This window comes from Coregonus lavaretus (assembly GCF_964263955.1).
Source record: "Coregonus lavaretus genome assembly, chromosome: 18".
NCBI lineage: Eukaryota > Metazoa > Chordata > Actinopteri > Salmoniformes > Salmonidae > Coregonus > Coregonus lavaretus.
This window is the reverse complement of record NC_140005.1, coordinates 23,801,736-23,822,723: the sequence shown is the minus strand read 5'-3', so window position 1 is coordinate 23,822,723 and position 20,988 is coordinate 23,801,736. Positions and strand designations below refer to the sequence as shown.

The 20,988-nt window shown below is 45.0% G+C and overlaps 1 protein-coding gene across 1 annotated transcript; it reads left to right on the top strand.

Annotated features, from left to right (window-relative positions):
- The first annotated feature begins 2,701 nt into the window (after window positions 1–2,701).
- On the top strand, window positions 2,702–19,783 carry LOC311145535 (snake venom vascular endothelial growth factor toxin-like). The gene is made up of 7 exons (XM_084181804.1): window positions 2,702–2,814; window positions 16,587–16,623; window positions 18,663–18,859; window positions 19,011–19,090; window positions 19,212–19,241; window positions 19,517–19,579; window positions 19,707–19,783. Exons 1-7 carry the CDS (start codon window positions 2,746–2,748, stop codon window positions 19,726–19,728), a joined length of 498 nt encoding a protein of 165 aa, XP_084037930.1. The 5' UTR covers window positions 2,702–2,745; the 3' UTR covers window positions 19,729–19,783.
- The last annotated feature ends 1,205 nt before the right edge of the window (window positions 19,784–20,988 follow it).

Here is a 20,988-nt window from a genome sequence, read left to right as displayed (position 1 = left end):
TGCTGTTGGGATGTTTTTCAGCGGCAGGGACTGGGAGACTAGTCAGGATCGAGGCAAAGATGAACGGATCCTTGATGATAACCTGCTCCAGAGCGCTCAGGACCTCAGACTGGGGCGAAGGTTCACCTTCCAACAGGACAACGATCCTAAGCACACAGCCAAGACAACGCAGAAGTGGCTTCGGGACAAGTCTCTGAATGTCCTTGAGTGGCCCAGCCAGAGCCTGGACTTGAACCTGATCGAACATCTCTGGAGAGACCTGAAAATAGTTGTGCAGCAACGCTCCCCATCCAACCTGACAGAGCTTGAGAGGGCCTGCAGAGAGGAATGGGAGAAACTCCCCAAATATAGGTGTGCCAAACTTGTAGCGTCATACCCAAGAAGACTCGAGGCTATAATTGCTGCCAAAGGTGCTTCAACAAAGTACTGAGTAATGGGTCTGAATACTTATGTAAATGTAATATCTACGTTTTTTATTTTTTATAAATTCGCTAAAATAAAATAAAAACCAGTTTTTGCTTAGTCCTTATGGGGTATTGTGTGTAGGTTAATGAAGAAAAAAAATGTTTTAATCAATTTTAGAATACGTCTGTAATGTAACAAAATGTGGAAAAAGTCAAGGGGTCTGAATACTTTCCGAATGCACTGTATGTGTCAATGTGCTTGCATTGGATGATTTTAGGATGTTAATGAGTTATATATTTGTTCCCATCCCTCCAAATCACCTACACGTTGTCTGGAATACGCTTTATCAAATTTGTCACCAATATGACATTCATGCTTCAGATTTTGAATGTATGAATAATAGAGAAGCGCAAAGGATCTTTGAGTAAAAATGTTCCATAATCATGTTCTGGCTGAAGTGTACTTGTGATATAGGACACCGGGGATATATCCTGTCCAGGGTGCTGTTTGGGGAATGAAGTGAGGGTATTTGGACGACTAGATATGAAGATTAAGATTGCCATGAAGAAAGAATCTGGCATCCCAAACAGGAGTGGCTGGTGGTCGTCCTTAGGGTGGAAGGTATAGACATGATTATATACATCTGTGTTGTAATTCTATGGCATTCTTTGAGGAGGAGTTCTTTATCATCCATGTCCATTTGCACTGACCCATGGTCCGTTGAGCCGGGGTGGGTGTGTAGGTGGTGGTAGGGTGGGATCGCTGGGTCTCCTCAGAGTGTCTAAAATGTTTACAAACACCATCATCCTAAGTGTGGTCTGTACAATAGGGGACAGCGGTGGAATCATTCAGCACTGCTGGAGGAATGTGTGGAAGCCAAGTGAAGAATCTTTGCATTCCTGTGCTACTGCAAACACAGGAGTCCCATACAGAAGATTAACTCTTTGTGTCAACAGTCAAGGAATCTCCCTCTCTCAGGCCTAACTAAATAGAAAAGCCCATCTCTCTTAAAGAGAAAATCTCCATGCATCCTGGATCCTGAACCTCACCCATGGAGAAGGGTATTAAATGTTCCCACTAAAAAGGGAATATAAATGTTTGCTTTGCTCAAATGACTCTGTACATCCTGAGTACTTTCAGGGACACTTTCTCAGCCAGAGGATGTCATGGTTGGAGACAATAACCTTCTGTGTCTCACAGAAGTACCAGGATTCTCATACCCAAGAGGCTGAAAATTGATCAACTGTGCAACATCAACAATAACATGCTCTTACTGAAGCTGCCTTGGTGGTGCTCTATAGATTTTTTTGTTGTTGCATTGTGGTACTAATCAGTCTCCCCGAAATCAGACTAGTGATTGGGGTGGGGGGATCGGAGCGGATATATAGTTTGACAGTGACTGCCAAAGAGCATAGTATCCTTTCTAATGAAAATGTCATCAATGACACTCATTATTCTGCATGTTGGCAAATTTGTAATGTCTAACTCCTAACAGCCTGACAATTAGGGACCATTTTGTTCTCCATAAACAGTGACATATGGTTGAGAAGAGCCCAAACTGTCCAACAAATGTCAAAGGTTTCATACAATTGTCAAGAAGCTGGGGCTATGAATGGAAAACTCTACCTCATAAGAACACAGCAGATACTGTACCTCCACGAGTTCTATTAAGAGAAGGAGGAGTGTATCAAGGCTAGAGGGAGATGGAGGGTAACTGGAGGGGAGGGGATTTAAATGGGCAACATGTTGAGAGGTAGTGAGAGGCAATTAGTAGCAAGTATGTCACTTTACCGAGGAAATGAACAGGGCAAGAAGACCATTCAAATTAACCAGGTAGCAACGTGTGACAGCTGGCTCCTCGTGCACTTTTTGAATATATATATAATTGCAACTTTTGGAAAGATATTTATAGATTTTTTGACTTGCTGATTTGTTAGACACGTTCTGCTTAACATATATTTTGCTTTAGGAGGGAGATTTTATGTGCAGTTTTTCACAGACGTTGCTGTAAGCTACTTAAAAAAAGACAACAATATTATTTTCTTTTTTTAGTGTGCATTAAATAACACAAATGCATATATATCAATTTACTTTCTGAGAGCATTTTTCTGAAGCCTGGTCATCTTCGTCAGGTTACACTTGAGAGCGCTGTCCTACATGACGATGCGCTCATTGCCTCACGGTTATTGAAGAAGGAACGAGCGAGAAGCGTCTCTGCTGTAATTTCTTCTCTGGACTGGAGGGTTATTACCAGAATCTCTACTCTGCTTATCTGCGCTTTGGTGGATTTCGCTCGCATTGTGAAACTTCATCATCTGGCCTTTTGACAAGAAACACGAAATGAAACCCTTTGCCTCGTTTGTCATCCAGATTGCGGTGACGCTCCAACTTCAGCTTTCACCTGCTCAGGTATGCTATGCTTCAATATGCTATACAGAACTCAGCACAAATGCAATATTCATTTTCATTTTTATTGAAGATACGATTCATAGCCGAGGCTATCCACCAATACGGCATATGATTGGCCTATATATTTGAGGATAGGCCTAACAAATTATCGTTATGATTATTTGCATGATTATAATGATAATTATGATTATAGTTATTCTTATTATTAATAGGCTAATATTAATCATATCTATATATATTTTTTATTACACTGATATTGACATATCAGATTAGCCTATCTATTAACTTTACAAAGACTTCTTTCTAACTGGCTCAGCAAAAGCCGTTCAGACCGCTATGTGTGATGGCTCATTGTGTTTTGATACTATGATCCCTTTTTGAACGCGTGCCATGCTGAAACAGTTGAGTCATGAGGTGGAACGTGACAAACTGCATCCCTCTCTGTCTCAGACTTTAGAGGTTTTCACAGTGTTTCCAGGCTACATTTTGGGGAAATTAAAAACTTTATGAATGATATGCAGTAATGGATATCTTCAGTATGTTAATTGATTTCTTTATGAACTGTTCAGATGAAACTCGACCTGCCTCTGACCACTCTCTCCTTCCTTCAGCCTAATTAATTTGAAATTTGCCAATTTCAGAGTTAGAAAAGAAAACCATTGTCTCCAAATGTCCACCTCCAGGAAGGCAGGCGAGGTATGAGTATCAGAGCTTGGTATTTCTGTTAGATGTTTAGAGACTTGGCAATGTCCCTCTGGTCAAAATGGCAAGAAAGTGCAGTAACAAGAAATTCAAGTCTCTGCACTTTTCACCTCACCTGCTACAAGCTGTAATCTTCTCTCCATCTTTCCTCTCAGCTTGAAAACTGGAGAATGCACAATAATGATGGTGTGTACGTGTATGCGTGTGTGTCTTCTGTGACTATACAGTATTCTTATTATCACAAAGCTGGTCTGTGTTTTCTGCCTTGGCGTTGCCAGACTTTAGCCTTAGTCCCAAGATGTACAGCAATACGTTTTCCCAGAACTGATAGTGAGGCCCCATTCAAAGTCTTGTGCCATGCTGCAATAACACTTGTAAGTCGACGTGCCACCGGACATTGGCAAATGTGTCTGCTTTGAGTGCAGCACCAGAGAACCCATTCAGTCTCTCTCTTCATCTTAAGGTGAGCAATTGCTGGCTCTGTCTACACTGCAGCTAAGTCCCTGGCCTCTCATGTTTAATGCAGAGCAGGTTGCCTCCAAGGGCCCATTCACAACCATTGTCTCACCGTTCATAGACTGACTCTGCCTATTGGTCTGAATGGCACTGCAGTGGCTGCCCTGTGCCAGCAGGCGTTGTGTGAATGAGGAGACTTGAGTTTCACTGCACTGAGACTCAGCTGTGCTCTAAGCATGGGGCAACCAGAGCTGCACATCCCTCTGGGTTTTCCATGCAGAGCAGAGCCCTAGGTCAGAGCTCAGAGGGAGAGACTGGCTGGCTGGCTACTACAGGAACAGGAGTCCCGTGTAGCTCAGTTGGTAGAGCATGGCACTTGCAACGCCAGGGTTGTGGGTTCGATTCCCACGGGGGCCAGTATGAAAAAGAAAATGGGGGAAAACATTTATGCACTCACTAACTGTAAGTCGCTCTGGATAAGAGCGTCTGCTAAATGACTAAAATGTAAATGGAGAGTGGGAGTCTGGGAGACAGAGGAGAGGCAGAGGCAGGGGCAAAGGCAGGGACCGCCACATCATAAATACTAATCCACATGGTCAGCTCATGGCCTGCTTAGTCAAAACATGAGGGGTGAGAAAATCCAGCTCTCTTAACACGTATCAGGTTAAGCTGCTGTCCGCAGTTTGGAGACAGATGGGGAATGGAAACTACACAACCCTGAGCTACAACATACAGTAAAGGAAGCCTTTTGAATATACACTGAACAAAAATATAAACGCAACATGTAAAGTGTTGGTCCCATGTTTCATGAGCTGAAATAAAAGATCCCAGAAATTTGAACAAATTTGTTTACATCCCTGTTAGTGAGCATTTCTACTTTGCCAAGATAATCCATCCACCTGCTTGAGGCAAATGGTGGTCACACCAGATACTGACTGGTTTTCTGATCCACGCCCCTACCTTTTTTTTAAAGGTATCTGTGACCAACAGATGCATATCTGTATTCCCAGTCATGTGAAATCCATAGATTAGGGCCTAATGAATTAATTTCAATTGACTGATTTCCTTTAATGAACTGTAACTCTGTAAAATCTTTGAAATTGTTGCATGCTGCGTTTATATTTTTGTTCAGTGTATACTGTATCTCACTTCTCAATGTCACCTTGATATACTGTACTACTTTATAACAGTGCTGTTCTGGGAGAGAGCCTGGATGGAATGCTTCTGTTAAACTGCTGCCCTGCTAATACTGAATACACTCAATGCTGAAATAGGGTCTGCCGGGGAAATCCTGAGTGTTTATCCACGGTGCTGTAGTGTTGGTCCAGTTTACGTTTCCAGATTACCGTAAAATTGTCAGATGAGTGTAAACCCATTTTCCTGCAGTTATTCCAAGATAAGGCATTTTACTTACCCTTTTAGGAGTCGTGATATGCTGCTTTGATATGCAGCAATACATTATTTCCAGACGTCTCACACAGTAGCCAAAGGAGGATTATCAGGATTTTCTCCTTCTTCCCTATCCCACACACTTACTTCATGATGAATTCATCACATGCAGCATTCCTGGGGAACTCCCTGCGTTAGCTCTGAGGATAACGATCAGATCATAATGTGTATTTTTGCACGTCTTCATCTAACCAGAAACATTCAATCTTACTGAATGTGACGTGTCACTTGAATACCATGTTTGGATGGGATCTGGGTAATGGCCTATTTGAGCAAGCTTTAACAAAGTACCGAAACTTAAACAAAGTGCTTATGCTTTGGACACAGTATGCTGTGTGCGATCATCCTCAATAGGGTTAGCTAGGCTACACTGAGTGCTCAGAGTCATTCTGCTTATGTGAAGAGGAGGTCTGGGATGTAGGTATCTACCCTGCTGGGCCCACAGTAAACCATTCTTCAGGCAGGCCAACCAAAATGGAAAAGCAAACATGGCCATGTGGTTGGGGAGACCATTTATAAATGTCCCTCTCCTGCTCTGGCTCTTTCAGGGTGGAGTGTTTCTCCTCTCTGAAATATACACCCTTAATTGATGATGATGGTTTCTCGTCAGTGTCGCGGCTGCCACTGTTGACACAGGTTTTTATGACTCTCACTGTGACTCCTGTCCAATATGAGAGTTCAGGCTGACTGGGCCATGAAGGGAAGTGTTTACAAACCTGGGCCGGTTACTCATCCTGCTCCTTTCTTATGAACGAAGGCACACCTTAGAAGGAACTTGTGCCGTGCATGACTGTGAACTGGTGTGAAATGGCTAGCTAGTAAGCAGTACTTGTTAGTAGCGTTCAATCGGTGACGTCACTCGATCTGAGACCTTGAAGTAGTTGTTTCCTTGCTCTGCTTTTGTGGAGTGATCGGTAATGATGCTTCGTGGATGACCATTGTCGATGTGTTTAGAGGGTGCCTTGTTCAAGCCCAGGTTGGGGCAAGGAGAGGGACGGAAGCAACACTGTTACAAGTGCTTGTGTGCGTGTGAGTGAATGTGTGTCTGACTGTCTGTGCATCTCTGTGTGTGCATATGTTTAAGTGTGTATTTTTGTCAGCGATCCATTTATTAGAGACAGTTATAGATGGGTTATCTCTATACAGTCAGGATGGGAGGCACGTGGGTTTCCCTTTAGAACAATGGTGGCCTGGCTGTCTCACTGTCTGATGATCATCCAGTCATCAACCCCCTCTTTCATAAGGGACACATTCCCCATGTTTGCCATCCACCAGTTGTGTTGCTCACATTCCATTCATTTTCTGCTCTGTCTTTCCTGTTTTATGCATTATTAGCACTTCCTGCCCTGGGCACAGAGGTGTGATGGTACTGACGGTGGTGAGTGTAAAATAACGACTACAGTTCTGTGTGTGTACCAGCGCTGACATCCTGTCTGCACTAGCTGCATTCACACTAAGGGCCAATAACTCCACTCCAATCAGCCCGCTGCCCTGACAGTAAGGCAGCTTTCAACACATGCTACCAAAACCATGGGAATGCTCTCAATGATTTTGCTTTCCTTATAACAGATTCTCTATGAGGATGGTTGGATGTGGATGAGTAAGTAAGAATTTCACAACAGTGGTGGCTTTTTCATAATGTTCTCCTCGATAGTGGATTATCTGTGCATTAGAAGCCTCTATGATGAATGAACAGGTACAAGACGGTTCCTCTGTCTCCATTCCAAGAAGAGGGTTTGTGTTAGATGATAATTTCCCTCCTTGTTTACCTCATTTGACTCTGTGAGAGAGTGCAATCCTCTGATTTGGGGGAAGGTCTTTATCATAACATTTCACAGTTGATTCATTTCCCGAGCGTCCCTGAGCTGGAGCACAGGGGAAAGCATGGCCTCCAGTGCCCGGTGCTGTGTGTGTTAGTGTGTGTGTGTGTGAGTGAGGAGAGGATTCTGTACAGGTGTTTCCTTTACATCAACACTCGGAGCAAAACAATACTTGAGTCTGAGCATCTGTGTCACATACAGCCAATTACCCCAGCCGATACTGAAGAGATGCAGCTATTTATACACTGACCCTGTGGTAGCCGACACAACCAGGCCACAAAGTAAACACCTGTGACTTCAGATTACACAGCAGACAACTAGTCACACTCTCTCTCTAGGATCACAAACTCAAAATCATGCACGCAGGCACGCACATACACACACACACACACACAGATCAATTCCACCTTCCTCTAACTCCCTCCTCATGGAAGCTCTATGTCAGAGCTCATCTGAGCTCATGTGATCCAGACTAAGTGAATGAGCATGCCATACTGTTTGGACATACAATGGCAGGGAGCTGCTGGCTGTCATGGCTGTTGTAGTTGCTACGTTGATATAGTGACAAAGAGCCCCCCTTTACTCCTCTTTAGTTGTAATTCCCCAGCCCAGGGGAGAGGTGCAATCACAATCAGGAAATATGGATTTCTCCTTCCTCCTACGAGGGAGGGGACTGGGGAGCGGTGGCGCTCGGGGCAGCAGTCCACTCACCAGACTTTAATCTCCCATCTGGCTGTAATTTACTGTGGTTTACACAGGGTGTACAGCATTTACTGTAATAAGGACCACAATTACCGCTGGTCAGCCTTATCTGAAGATGTGTGTGTGTGTGTGTGTGTGTGTGTGTGTGTGTGTGTGTGTGTGTGTGTGTGTGTGTGTGTGTGTTCTAGCCTATATATGGTATGGGGGTTGATACATTTTACGTTCAAGTCTGACATTTTAAAGTGGAAATTACAAACTTTAGAATACTTTTTAAATCTTGAATACACTAGAAGTTTGCATTTCTCATCAACAAAAGAGTGATCAAATGAAGATCCTACATCTGTAACTGGATGCTTATGTTCCTAAAACACACAATAACACAACTGTTCTCCCCCTCCTCCATTAATACACTTATCTTTTCCATTATGACAAGCCCAAGAAGCACTAATCCTTTATGAGTTGATTTTTGGCTCTCCAGTTTTTTTAATGATCTTACAACGTTTATATTTCACCTGTATCCTAATGTATCCTGAATATGCTGCATATACTGCTGAGATATTTCCACGTGTGTTCAGTGGGCGTTGGTTTGGTGGGGTTTGGGGAATGCTCTCTGATCATGGAGTTATGATGTGCCCACCCTAGAGCTCCAGCTGGACACTGTCAGACCCACAGGGGGGCTGCTGTCATTGGGGCTATGTTCACCTAATGTATACAAAACAGAGCGCTGCTCTCCCTTTCAGCCAGTGGCGATGGATACGGCGTTACACAGACTAATTGAAAAGCCTCATAATTAATGTTATGGTCATGGATTTGTGGAATCCAATGCTTAAGAGGAAATGCTCAAAAAATACCCTGTAAATAAGGGAATTATTACTCAAAAGTCAAATTTATTGTTCATCCGTCTGTTGTGTCTGTCTCTTGCTTTGCTAGTGACTGACCACTGCTCTGTGTGGTCTCAAGTTTAGAGCCAGGCTCACCATTCAGCAGGAGGCCTACAACATGACACAGTTCAAGTGGCCCCTGTGTTTTGGGCCAGGGCATCCCAGGAGGGTAGTTGCTGTGCTCCACTGGATTGGGTCCTGAGGTGGGGGTGGGATGGTGGCTGGTTTTTCCCTAGCCCCCTAGCCCCCTAGCCCCCTAACCCCTACACTCACTGACCTGCAACACATCCAGGGCCTGTCAACCCACAATGGCATTGCCACAGATTCAGGGCCTTTCCCCCTTCCTTATCCCTTTCCTTGATAAAGCTTAGGTGAAAGACATAGAGGGAATATGATCCCTTCTGTCCTGTGTATTTTCTACACTGTAATGAGACACACTATCACTGTGATATTTTGGGGCTGGTGTGTGTGTCTGTTGAATATCAACTGCTATTTTTGCTTTCACTCCCATATCAAGACTGACATGAGTGAAGCTGGCCTTATTGTCTCAAGCGGGCCTGTTACTGTCTCTTTCTAGTTTCTAAAACTGTCTCCTCTGTCCGGTGATATCTGGCCAGCTCACTCTGTACTGTAGCAGTTTGACAGTCCAACAGGAGACGAGACAGACAGACGATGTAATCAAGTTCAGTGTAACCTCCGCCATTACAACCACTCTCAGGGGGGGAAGAGGTCCTGTCTATTTGGACCTGCTGCTATGCTATTAAGTCTTTGATGTGTGTTATGAACAGGAATGTTTGATTCGGCAAAACTTCCTGCAGGGCTCATAAGAGGATATACACAGGGCTGTTCCTGAACAATATTATCCCAATTTCATGGGACTTTTCATCTTTTCATTTTTCAAATGGCATAGTTATTTCCACAGTCTCCCATTGACTCCTGGACCTCTCAGTGCAAGGAATCAAAATAAATAGTGTTTGTCTGTAGTCCAGTCATTATGTATCAAAGTGTTGTGATTAATGTGGTTGTAATTATTAGTACAATCATTCTAATAAACCAACAGGGCATCTCCGCATCTCAACTGAGACTCACATCCAAGAAGTCCTAAATTACAATTCTTGTTTGGTCTCCATTTTATTTTATTTTTGCTCCTTAAACTTCCTCCCTGCCTCCCACAGATGGCTTGAAGAGAGAGGAGGTTAACAATGACACAGCTCAGCTGTGTGGGAGTCAGGACAGAGAAGAGTTCTGTAGTGTATAGAGCATGCGGCACCAGCACAGGGCACAGAGCATGCAGCCCAGGCAGGCCCTCATATCTGACCCAGTGTCACGCCCTGGCTCTGGGGACTCTTAAAGGTTGAGCCAGGGTGTGGATTTTTCTATGTTTAGTTTTTCTATGTTTTCGTTCTAGATCGTTTAGATCTATGTTGGCCAGGGTGGTTCCCAATCAGAGGCAGCTGTAGCTCGTTGTCTCTGATTGGGGACCATACTTAGGCAGCCTGTGTTGCACTAGTATTTGTGGGATCTTGATCCGTATAGGTTTGTGTTGTTGTAACCTCAGGACTTCACGTATCGTTTGTTGTTTTTGTCGTTAAGTATGTTAAATAAAGTATGTACGCTTACCACGCTGCGCCTTGGTCCGTGTCTTCAGTCAACGATCGTGACAGAAGAACCCACCATAAGAGGACCAAGCAGCGTGCCCAGGAGGAGAAGATGGCGATGTCACAGGTGGGCAAATGGTGGTCTTGGGAGAAGATATTCGTGGGCAAAGGGCCATGGGCAAAGGTGAATGCCCAGGCAGGAGAGGAGACTGTGGAGGCGCGCTACAGAGAGGAGCAGCGGCAACGCAGAGGGTACCGGCCGAGGAGGAAGCCCGAGAGACAGCCCCAAGAAAAAAAATGTGGGGGGCTAAAAGGGTGGTTGGCAGAGCCTAGAGGTAGAGCAGAGCCAACTCCCCGTACTCAGGCTAGGAAGCGTGAGACTGGGCAGGCTCCGTGTTATGCGGAGCCACCTACTGTGCCGCGAGTGTTCCGGCACAGTCCTGTACGTCCTGTGCTAGCACCACGCACGTGTCGTGCTAAGGTGGGCATGCAGCCAGGACGGGGAGTGCCGGCTCAACGCTCGTGGCCTCCAGTACCCCTCCTCGGTCCCGGATATCCTGCGCCAGTGCCACGTGATGTAGCGCCAGTACGAGTGCACAGCCCTGTACGTCCTGTGCTGATGCCTCACACATATTGTGCGGAAATAGGCATTCAGCCAGGATGGGTTGTGTCAGCTCTCCGCTCCAGACCTCCAGTCCGCCTCCACAGTCCGGCCCGGCCCGTTCCAGCTCCCCGCACCAAGCCAATGGTGCGTGTTCCCAGTCCAGCCCGGCCTGTTCCTGCTCCCCGCACCAAGCCAGTGGTGCGCGTCGTCAGCCCGGTCCGGCCCGTTCCTGCTCCCCACACCAAGCCAGTGGTGCGTGTGTCCAGTCCGGCACGGCCCGTGCCTGTTCCGTGCCTGTCAGGTGCTCCACTCCGGAGCCAGAGCAATCCGCTCCACCGGTGTCCAGTCCAGCTCCGGCCAGCGGGACCAGATCAGGGGGGGTGGAGAGAGAGTGGTGGTCACGCCCGGAGCCGGATCCGCCTCCGAGGCGGAATGCCCACCCGGCCCCTACCCTCTTGTGTTTGTGTGGCGCGGTCGCAGTCCGCGCCTTTCGGGGGGGGGGGTACTGTCACGCCCTGGCTCTGGGGACTCTTAAAGGTTGAGCCAGGGTGTGGATTTTTCTATGTTTAGTTTTTCTATGTTTTCGTTCTAGATCGTTTAGATCTATGTTGGCCAGGGTTGTTCCCAATCAGAGGCAGCTGTAGCTCGTTGTCTCTGATTGGGGACCATACTTAGGCAGCCTGTGTTGCACTAGTATTTGTGGGATCTTGATCCGTATAGGTTTGTGTTGTTGTAACCTCAGGACTTCACGTATCGTTTGTTGTTTTTGTCGTTAAGTACGTTAAATAAAGTATGTACGCTTACCACGCTGCGCCTTGGTCCGTGTCTTCAGTCAACGATCGTGACACCCAGGGAAGGAGGGAACACACAGCAGCTAGAGTTGTTTCATAATGCAGGAGAGAGGGCGAATCAGATGCAGGAGAGAGAGTGAATAATTTCAAAGTTTCTGTGTGTTCTCTAAAGTTGGGTACCAGGCCTGTTCTGTAATGAATAACAATACCTAAGAGAAACCTAAGTTTCCAGACACATGACATTAGCAGATGTTACAGATACCCCTTACAGTGAAGCGCACCAGTGTCCTGTCAGAGGGAGCAGTTTAGTATAGAGTACAGTACCACTCAGCACTTGATAAATGGATGTGAAGAGATTACCATGCAAACCTCTCCAGCGAATACAGGGCAAGGCATAGAAGGGCTGAGATGGGCAGAGATGGGCCGGAGGAGCTTGAACCCTGCTACACCTCCAGCATGTAATCAGACAGTGAGAATGGCCTCTCTCTGGGAGCCCTCTGGCCCAACACCAGCCCATTGACAGACAGACAGACCCCCTCCACCATCCAGCCCATTGACCGACTCCATTGGCAAGTTTCCATCTGAGATTTACCCCAGTGTTATACGCAAAAGACTCAACTTTTCTGTTTCCATCTACGCGGGCCAGTACCCGTGTCTCACTGGGCCATGGCTCCAGCGGACCTGCTCTCACTTGGGGCCAAAGCCAGGCCACTGGTACTTTTCAGCTGTCATTTACATAACAATGGCTAACTGTGGACTTTAACACCTTCTCACAAAACAACTGTCTTGATGATGCAGAGGTTGTTGATTTCTGCTCACCCCAAGTCTTTAGTGTCACACTCCTGATGAAAACACAATAACACTACAGCTTACATTAACATAAAACACAGGCGACCCACTGGTGCTGGGTAAGTCTTGAGTGCTGTATTAGGCCTACTGCTTATAGAATCCCCAAGGAATTGATATAGAATTCTCTTCTGATAGCCCTATGGGACACAGGTCAGCTGTTCATTACCAATTACTACAGCACATGAAAATGTAGGCTATGGTTTCTACGCCAAGGGGTCTGTTTTTGTGCCTCAAACAAGCTGTGGGAATGAGACATACTGTAGATATTTAGAAGCTGTGGTAAGCCCAGAGTGAGACACGACTAAGAACAGTTGTCCAGTTTATACTAAGTAATTTTGGAATCAGACAAGGGCCAGTATTTTATTGAGACCTGAATCATCTCCCAAACTCTTCTCACATCCTTAGACACACACACACAAGAAGTAAGGAGTTGCTACGTGAGGATCATCATGCAGCCCTGCTAATCTGCCAAACATTTGTGGGCAGCTTGCTCTCCTGCTCACAGCCACAGAAGGTGCAGAGAGGCACTGGTGGACTTACCATAAGGCAGAAGAGGCAATTGCCTCAGGCCTCACATCATCAAATCAAATCAAATTGTATTGGTTACATACACATATTTAGCAGGTGTAGCAAAATGCTTGTGTTCCTAGCTCCAACAATGCAGTAGTATCTAACAATTCACAACAATACACACAAATCTAAAAGTAAAAGAATGGGGCCTCATGAGCTGGGCATACATACAAAAATAAAAACATTTTTTTTATTTTTATAATTGCTCCACTAGATGCAAAAAAATAAGAAAACAAATCCCATCAAAATCTGTCTGTTTAAGATAGAGATATCTCCATGGGCTGCGTCTCAATCCACTGCAATGTCGGCCTTCCGCATCTGCGGTGGAAGGTAGCCGAGCTACAGCGGTGTTCGTCAGACAAGGAGTCATCCCGAAAATCTGTCTTCTCACGAAAACGTCTGTACCTTCCGAACGGTTTGTGCTACACACTAATATGATGACACCTCTATGGAAAGATGAGACTCTCACAAACACGATGGTGCTCTACGACACTCACAAGTGTCACGGGAAAAATGTATGGAAGTGAAAATGAATGGAAGTGAATAGGGCATTTCCATGTAAAAGTTATACAAGGATTTCCACTGTCATTTATTTTTTATTTTTCTGAGCTTTCTTATACTGTATCTCTCAGATATAGGACAGATACTTCAAAACATATTTCCTTTTGATAAAATGTTTTACTATCTGTTTTTCCATGTATGAATCTGTTATTCAATGCAATTCTATGGGCCAAATTGAATGTTTTATCCACCCCCCAAAAAATATATTTTCTTTATACCTACAAGGGTCATAAAATTCTAAATCAAATAGCTAAATGATCCTTGGTATGACCATCTTAAAACAATTCCATATGTTAGCTTACTAGAAACCCAGCCCTGGGCCCTTAGACTCTAGGGGGATACAATACGCATTTATTTAGTAAAAAGACAGGTGCTGCTGATAATACTGCCATCATCGTCGAGGTAGAGGCAGAGGACATATATGTGTAGCCCATGTAGCTGATGCTGTCTGGTCAAAAAGATTATGGCGTGTCATACACCTTTTGGCCAGATAGCATCAGATACATGGCCTACATACAGGATAGTAAGACAAGAGGGGCGCTGTTTCGCTCGCTCGAATGCTTTCTCCGGTGAGATAGTTTCAGCCACTTGCGAATTGAAGAAAAGTTGGCGGTTGCACAGGTCACTGTTTGGATGCTGGAATTATTTTGGATGAACGTGCGAAGGAACCTACTTTTTGAAGTGATTTGCTTGACAATTAGGTGAAAACATGATGACTGGTTGTGTTCATGGCACATTAAAAGGTAACACATTTTTATTTGGAGACCCCTCTCGAGGCCCCTCTGCCTGGGGCCTCCAAATCTCTAAGTCCACCCCTGCCAAGAGGCTGCCTTGTTGTGTCCAGACTCAAGGCTTACCCTAGGCTGGGAAAATCCACAGCAAATCCTCCCAGTCCCACCACACACCAAAAGGCAAGCCAGACCTCGGCCAAAAAGCCCTTGTGATGTGGTGGAGTGGAGCCCCTCCCAAACCACATGAAAACCCAAGCAAAAGAAATGCCCAAATCATATGCCAATTAACTCTGGGAAAGGATTTATAGAATGACCTCGGCATTGGTGGACAGGGTATAAAGACATTAATCAATGCCCTACTGAGTGGGAAATGACTTAACAATAATACTGGTGAACTCTGTGGTTAACTGATGTTAGATGTAACCCTTCATAGAGGAGAGTAGTGCAGGAGTTTCACAGACAACACACTAGCCACCCACTTGCCGACTCACGGACCCACAGGGGGGCTACCCACGAGCCTACCCACGGGTTCACCGGGAAGCTACCCACAGGCCTACAGGGGAACTACCCACGGGTCTACCCACTGGCCCACAGGGGGGCTATCCACGGACCTACCCACGGGACCACAGGGGGCCTACCCACAGGCCTACAGGGGGGCTACCCACGGGCCTACCCATGGGCCCACAGGTGGGCTACCCACGAGCCTATGTTGGGGGAAAGTGGTTACCCCAAGGATCAATAACAACCAGGTGTTCCCCAGTGGTTGTGTGCAGAATATCAGGAGAGACTGGGAGAACTACCAGGTTTGAGGGTTTCTGTGCTCCCTGCTTGTGACTTTGTAATATCTCTTGTATATCTGTAATGTCTCCTGATGTTGAGCAGAGAGATCCTGAACCCTCCACCTCTTCACCTACAGCTCAGACCTGGCTGTCACAGGAAACTAAGAGGCACTTAGGAGGAAGTGTGCGTGTCAGGCATCTGCTGTCACGATAACATTTTTACATTTTAGTCATTTAGCAGACGCTCTTATCCATAACAGATGGATTATTATTATAAAAGCTGGACAGACATTCCTCTTCATTCACATTGTTTGGACATATTTGGCTGACTGCAGCAAACCACTGACAGCTACTATCCTCACTATCTGACGTATTCTGGTCCACAACAGGAAGGAAGGCATTTCTGTGATGATCAGTTAATGTCAAAAACAGACCTCATGGCATTATTTCATCTGACTGTGTGTCTTTTTGGGCGTGTGCCGTATTTTTCCATTGTAGGCTATGGTAACTGTTGGACCAGCATTGTAACACACACAGTAGTTGGGTGGATACTCAGACAGTGTATCAAAAATACTTGTCATCAGGTACTCATCACAGACAACCAGCCTGTGAAACTCAACACTGGTGTAGATGACAGATTGAGGAAGCAGGTTGTTGGTCGCCTGTCTGTCCAGTGGTCCTGCTGGAAGATATTTTACCAAATGGAGGTTTCTCTTCCTGAGCTCATAAGATGGAGTCACCCAGAGGTTTTGTGTTACTGCAGCCCTATGAGAAATGCATACTGTTTATCATTGGATGATGGGAAAAATCAAGACAGAGGGGGAAGCAGAGGGGGAAGCCGCCAATGGGAAAATAAATAGAGAGCTGAATCTTACACCACAGGAAACAAGTTTTTAACCTGAACAGTTGGATGTGCTATATAAGAGAATGGATCTGGTGCTTGTCAAAGAGAGTTTCCCGTTGAAGGAATCATGAAAAAGCTGCTCCATCTGCAAGCCGTCCCGTCTCCTTGTAATTCCAACCTTAACCACTAGAGGACATAGCTGTATTACAGTAAAGTCAGGCCAATACCTAAGTGTGTTACTGTATGACACTCTTTTCCAAGAACTGTAACTATCCAAGACAAGCATAATGTGTATGTGTAGTTCCTGGCAGCGCAGTAGATCTTCCAAGTCCCTATATATTGTCTGTGATGGCTGGAAAGGTTTATTTGTCAAATAAATGATAGTGTCCAGGTGCTTTTTAAAACCCTTAAGTCTTTGTCTGTTTTGTTTTGCAGATTACACCCTCATCCAGCTCAAACAGCACAACTGGAGGTAAGAATTGTACTACACAAATGAGATAAAGGTGATAATGTACTCAAAGCAGCATATATTTCCTGACTGATGTGTGAGAGTGTTCTTTATTCAAGAGTAGCCTACCGGTGATGCTGAATATCCATTTTGGGTTTACAGACATGGTATTCCTGGTACAAGCTGTCGTTATTAGTTCTGGTATCCCCATACCACTAATGTCCTGCTCCATGTTGTACTGTATGGCAAAAGAGAGCTTAGGTAATCAAGGACACCCATCCATGCAGCTTGTCTAGCTGACAGACAGACAGATTGGTGAAAGAGAGGCTGAAGCTCACTATTTTTACAGCCCAAATCCTCCTGCCCTAAACCATGGTGTGCTTTCCCCTTGTCGTCTTCCCATGCTGCATAGCCATTTAGTACAGTGAGAGATGTCAATGCTGAAAGACACAAGGTACCACAGCACTCTCTGTAGCTTGTTTTCTCTCAAACCCCTGAATCAGAATCGATTCACCTATTAGCAGTGTAAATATAGGTATTGTTGAACGGCGTTAATGAATGCTCCTTGATTACGGTGGAGGAAGTCAGGTCACTTAATCAGCTCTGAGGGTTGAGAGTTCAGGGTTGAGGGGGTAAGTGAGGACAAGCAGCTAGGGATTACCCAAGGTCACTGTGTTCCCCCAGCTGTCAGAAGAGGTAATGCAGGGGCTGATGAATTAGGTACTGGGGACACCCCTACACCCCTTTCACGCACTTCCTCACTCCCTCTCTCCCCACCATACTGTAAATCACTGCACTTATAGCCTGTTAGGAGGATAGAGAAAAACAGCAGGAAAAAAGCAAAACAAGATGCTGACAGAGAAGTGTGGGGAAGTTACAGTTAGACCAATGATGTGCCTTTAGAGCTGTATGACACAACCCTAACCTTGTCTCTCTCCCCACATCTCCTTCACCCCTCCCTGGCCCAGCCTGGCTCCCCCTGGCCTGTCTGTTTTTATAAACAGCTGTTGTGGTGCCGGGCTCCATGCAGTGACCCCAGGGTCAGCCAGATCCCAGAGGTGCCTGGGGGGGCAGCTCAGCTCAGCTCTGCTCCAGGCAGGTTCTGTTCATAGATATTTTTCCAGCGTTTGTTTTCTCTTTCCTCTCTGTTTGTTCGGGCAGAGTTGGGCCCTGTTTATCTTTCCTGACGATGCTATGGGGACATTTTCACACATATGCTCCCACAGGAAAGCTTGTATTACACAAACAATTTTTCTTAAAAATGAAAACAGGATACACACCAGGCACATCACATTTTTTAAAAATGTTTCAGCAGCAATATTTGATGAGTGTCCTAAATCTATTTTAAACGATCTGCAGATGGCTCTGTTTTTGCCCTAGTGGTTGCGATAACATAGACCAGGGCTGCCCAACCCTCTTCCTGGAGATCTACTGTCCTGTAGGTTTTCAGTCCAACCCTAATTTAGCATATCTGATTCAGCTAGTTAAGGTCTTATTGAGCAGCTAATAAATAGAATCAGGTGTGTTAAATTAGGGTTAGACTGAAAACCCACAGGACGGTAGATCTCCAGGAAGAGAGTTGGGCAGCCCTGACATAGACAGTGAGTAGAGTACATTATGGCAAACAAAAACTGTAAGGCAGACTGGGAAATATAAAGGAAGGATGTTGTGCCAACTCAGAATTAAGCTGACAACACACACACATACACCCACACAACTCAGCCGGTTGGTGTGAAAACTCTGCTCGTTGAATTGCACAGTGTGATATGAGACAAGGCTAATGAGGCACACTGTAATTGTGCAAGTGTGCGTCTGTCCCGCCTGAAGAGTGTTGAAACTGGTAATCCCCTCTACGTGCAGGTTCAGCACCAGCCATCACACCAGTCATCTCTTCTCTGGTCCAGATCCATCCGGCTGGGGAGCTGCCAGGAGGCAGGAGTGGATGTGGTTGGGGCATCCAGGACTCTGTACAATGGCTTTATGAGCTCATCACCTCTATCCATATGTCCTGTGATGGACAGCTGTTTTACCCTCTCTCCTCTCTCTCCTCTCCTCTTCCCCAGTGTTAATGTTCCAGGAGGTGTGGGGTCGTAGTTTCTGCCGGACCATAGAGAAGCTGGTGGAGGTGGTTCAGGAGTATCCTGGGGAGGTGGAGCACATCTATAGCCCCTCCTGTGTGCCCCTGGTGCGCTGCGCTGGTTGCTGTGGCGATGAGAATCTGGAGTGCCATCCTACTCTAACCTCTAATGTCACCATGCAGGTAATAGGGCACGTCCCTTATGAGGATGGCTGCCATGTTGTGAGGTCATCAGTGTATTATATTTGCATGCCAGGACAAGAACATTTAATTTTGTTCTACTTTTCCGCCCGCAACATTCAATTCAACATCAGCAATTTGTCTTAATTCTCAGCTGTTGAAAATCAAGCCAGCGGAACAGGGTCAAGAATACGTTGAGATGACTTTTGTGGAGCACCAGACATGTGAATGTAGGTAAGAGACAAAAAGACTTCCTGCTTTGGTAATAATATGTTTGGTCAAGTAAACCAGTTGCATTGTAATATGATCTTATGTGAAATGATATGACTGAGTTTTGTTCATATTTCATTCTCAGAATCAGGAAGGCTGTGGTGAAAAGTGAAAGGTGAGCATATCAATTGTCATAATGTCCATTGTAAAGTTGGAGAGTGGGACAGAAATCTTGCTGTCTCTGTAACAGTTGATAGGTTGATGTGGTCCTCTGTAGCTCAGCTGGTAGAGCACGGCGCTTGTAACGCCAATGTAGTGGGTTCGATCCCCGGGACCACCCATACACAAAATAAATGTATGCACGCATGACTGTAAGTTGCTTTGGATAAAAGCGTCTGCTAAATGGCATATTATTATTATTATAGGTAAGCTCATATTGTCTTTCTGCAGGAGGAGACAAAGAGGAAGAGGAAAGAAAAGAAAGGAGAGACCGAGAGTGAAAGATTGTGACAGGTGAGTAATGATGTCTGGAAAATTAAGAAAAATATCTGTCCATCGACCATACATTACCCCTTTTACTTCCATGTACAGTAATAATGCCCCACATGTTAATGTGTCATCTATCTCGTTTGTGTCCAAGGTGTCAGCCCCCTCGCAGGTAACTGCACTAGCAGCCCTACCTGTTGCAACCGGCATCTCTATTTATTCTCTGCCCAGCGCTAACAGTATCAAGAGTCTTCTAAACACATGTATCAATACTGTGTCTCTCTGCACCTAGAGACTCAATCAGCTGGGTTGTTATGGCGACTGACAGGCCCTCCTGCCTAGGGGAGTGTTTCTGACTTAGGTTCTACAGGAAGCACATGTTGCTGGGTGAAAAAAACACCTTGGTGACAACTGACCTGACAGATGTTTCTGTGAAGTGGTGCAATGGAGGACCAAACTTTTTAAGGTTTTAGACTAACAATCATGATGGATATGTTTTTGCATTATTACATGATTATTATTGTTTAGTGTTGTTTTTTTATTGCTGTGGTTGTTTTTGCTGGAGATCCCGTTTAAAAAGAATAGGCCTACTTATGAATAAATGTTATATTCATGAAATTGCAATGTTGTTTCATTAAATCTTTAGGACTAACTGACTAACCAAATACTTGTGGTCCTCTCATGGCACGTAGGTTCCTAAGTAGACTAGCAACTCCTTTCCCCAACTGAATGAGTCATATTTAACTTCTTGTCTTGTGGTATAAAACTTTGTACAATCATACATGGACTATGGATTAGTACAGTTAGTACTATCCTTCAGGGTTGGGTAAGTTACTTTGTAATTGTAATCCGTTACAGTTACTAGTTACCGGTCCAAAATTGTAATCAGTAACGTAACTTTTGGATTACCCAAACTCAGTAACGTAATCTTATTAAGAAGACAAAAAGGATCCATCAAATGCATTGTGGTCTCTGACTTGTAGACAGACTCGCTCAGGTGGAACAAACTTAAACTTGCGCCTTTTTCAATGTTGAATTGAATGTCATTGAGAAAACAGAAAGGTGTAATTTACTTATTCACAAACATTCTTTCTGAATTTAAAGTAATCCTCAAGTTTTTCAAAAGTATCTGTAATCTGATTACAATATTTTAGCTGGTAGCTGATTACAGGTACAATTTTCTGTAATCGGATTACATGTAATCAGTTACTCCCCAACCCTGCTAGCATTATGTGGGGACTAGGATGTATTGAGTGCTCAATAGACACTGCAGCAGCAACAGGACTATACTAGTAGAATATCTCCCTCCAGTGGTTACAGAGGGCATTTTCTGAGTAATGTATTTACGTAAAAGACAAAGGTTTGTTTAGTATTAAGTCACAGGATGCTGCTGCTGAGGGGAGGACGGCTCATATGGCTGGAAAAGAATGTCTGGA

Excerpts from the sequence above, each read along its gene's own strand:
- LOC311145535 (XM_084181804.1), top strand. The coding sequence starts at position 2,746 with ATGAAACCCTTTGCCTCGTTTGTCATCCAGATTGCGGTGACGCTCCAA. Across the intron at positions 19,242-19,516 it reads GCTGTGGTGAAAAGTGAAAG|GAGGAGACAAAGAGGAAGAG; the intron begins GTGAGCATATCA and ends GTCTTTCTGCAG. Across the intron at positions 19,580-19,706 it reads AGAGTGAAAGATTGTGACAG|GTGTCAGCCCCCTCGCAGGT; the intron begins GTGAGTAATGAT and ends TTTGTGTCCAAG.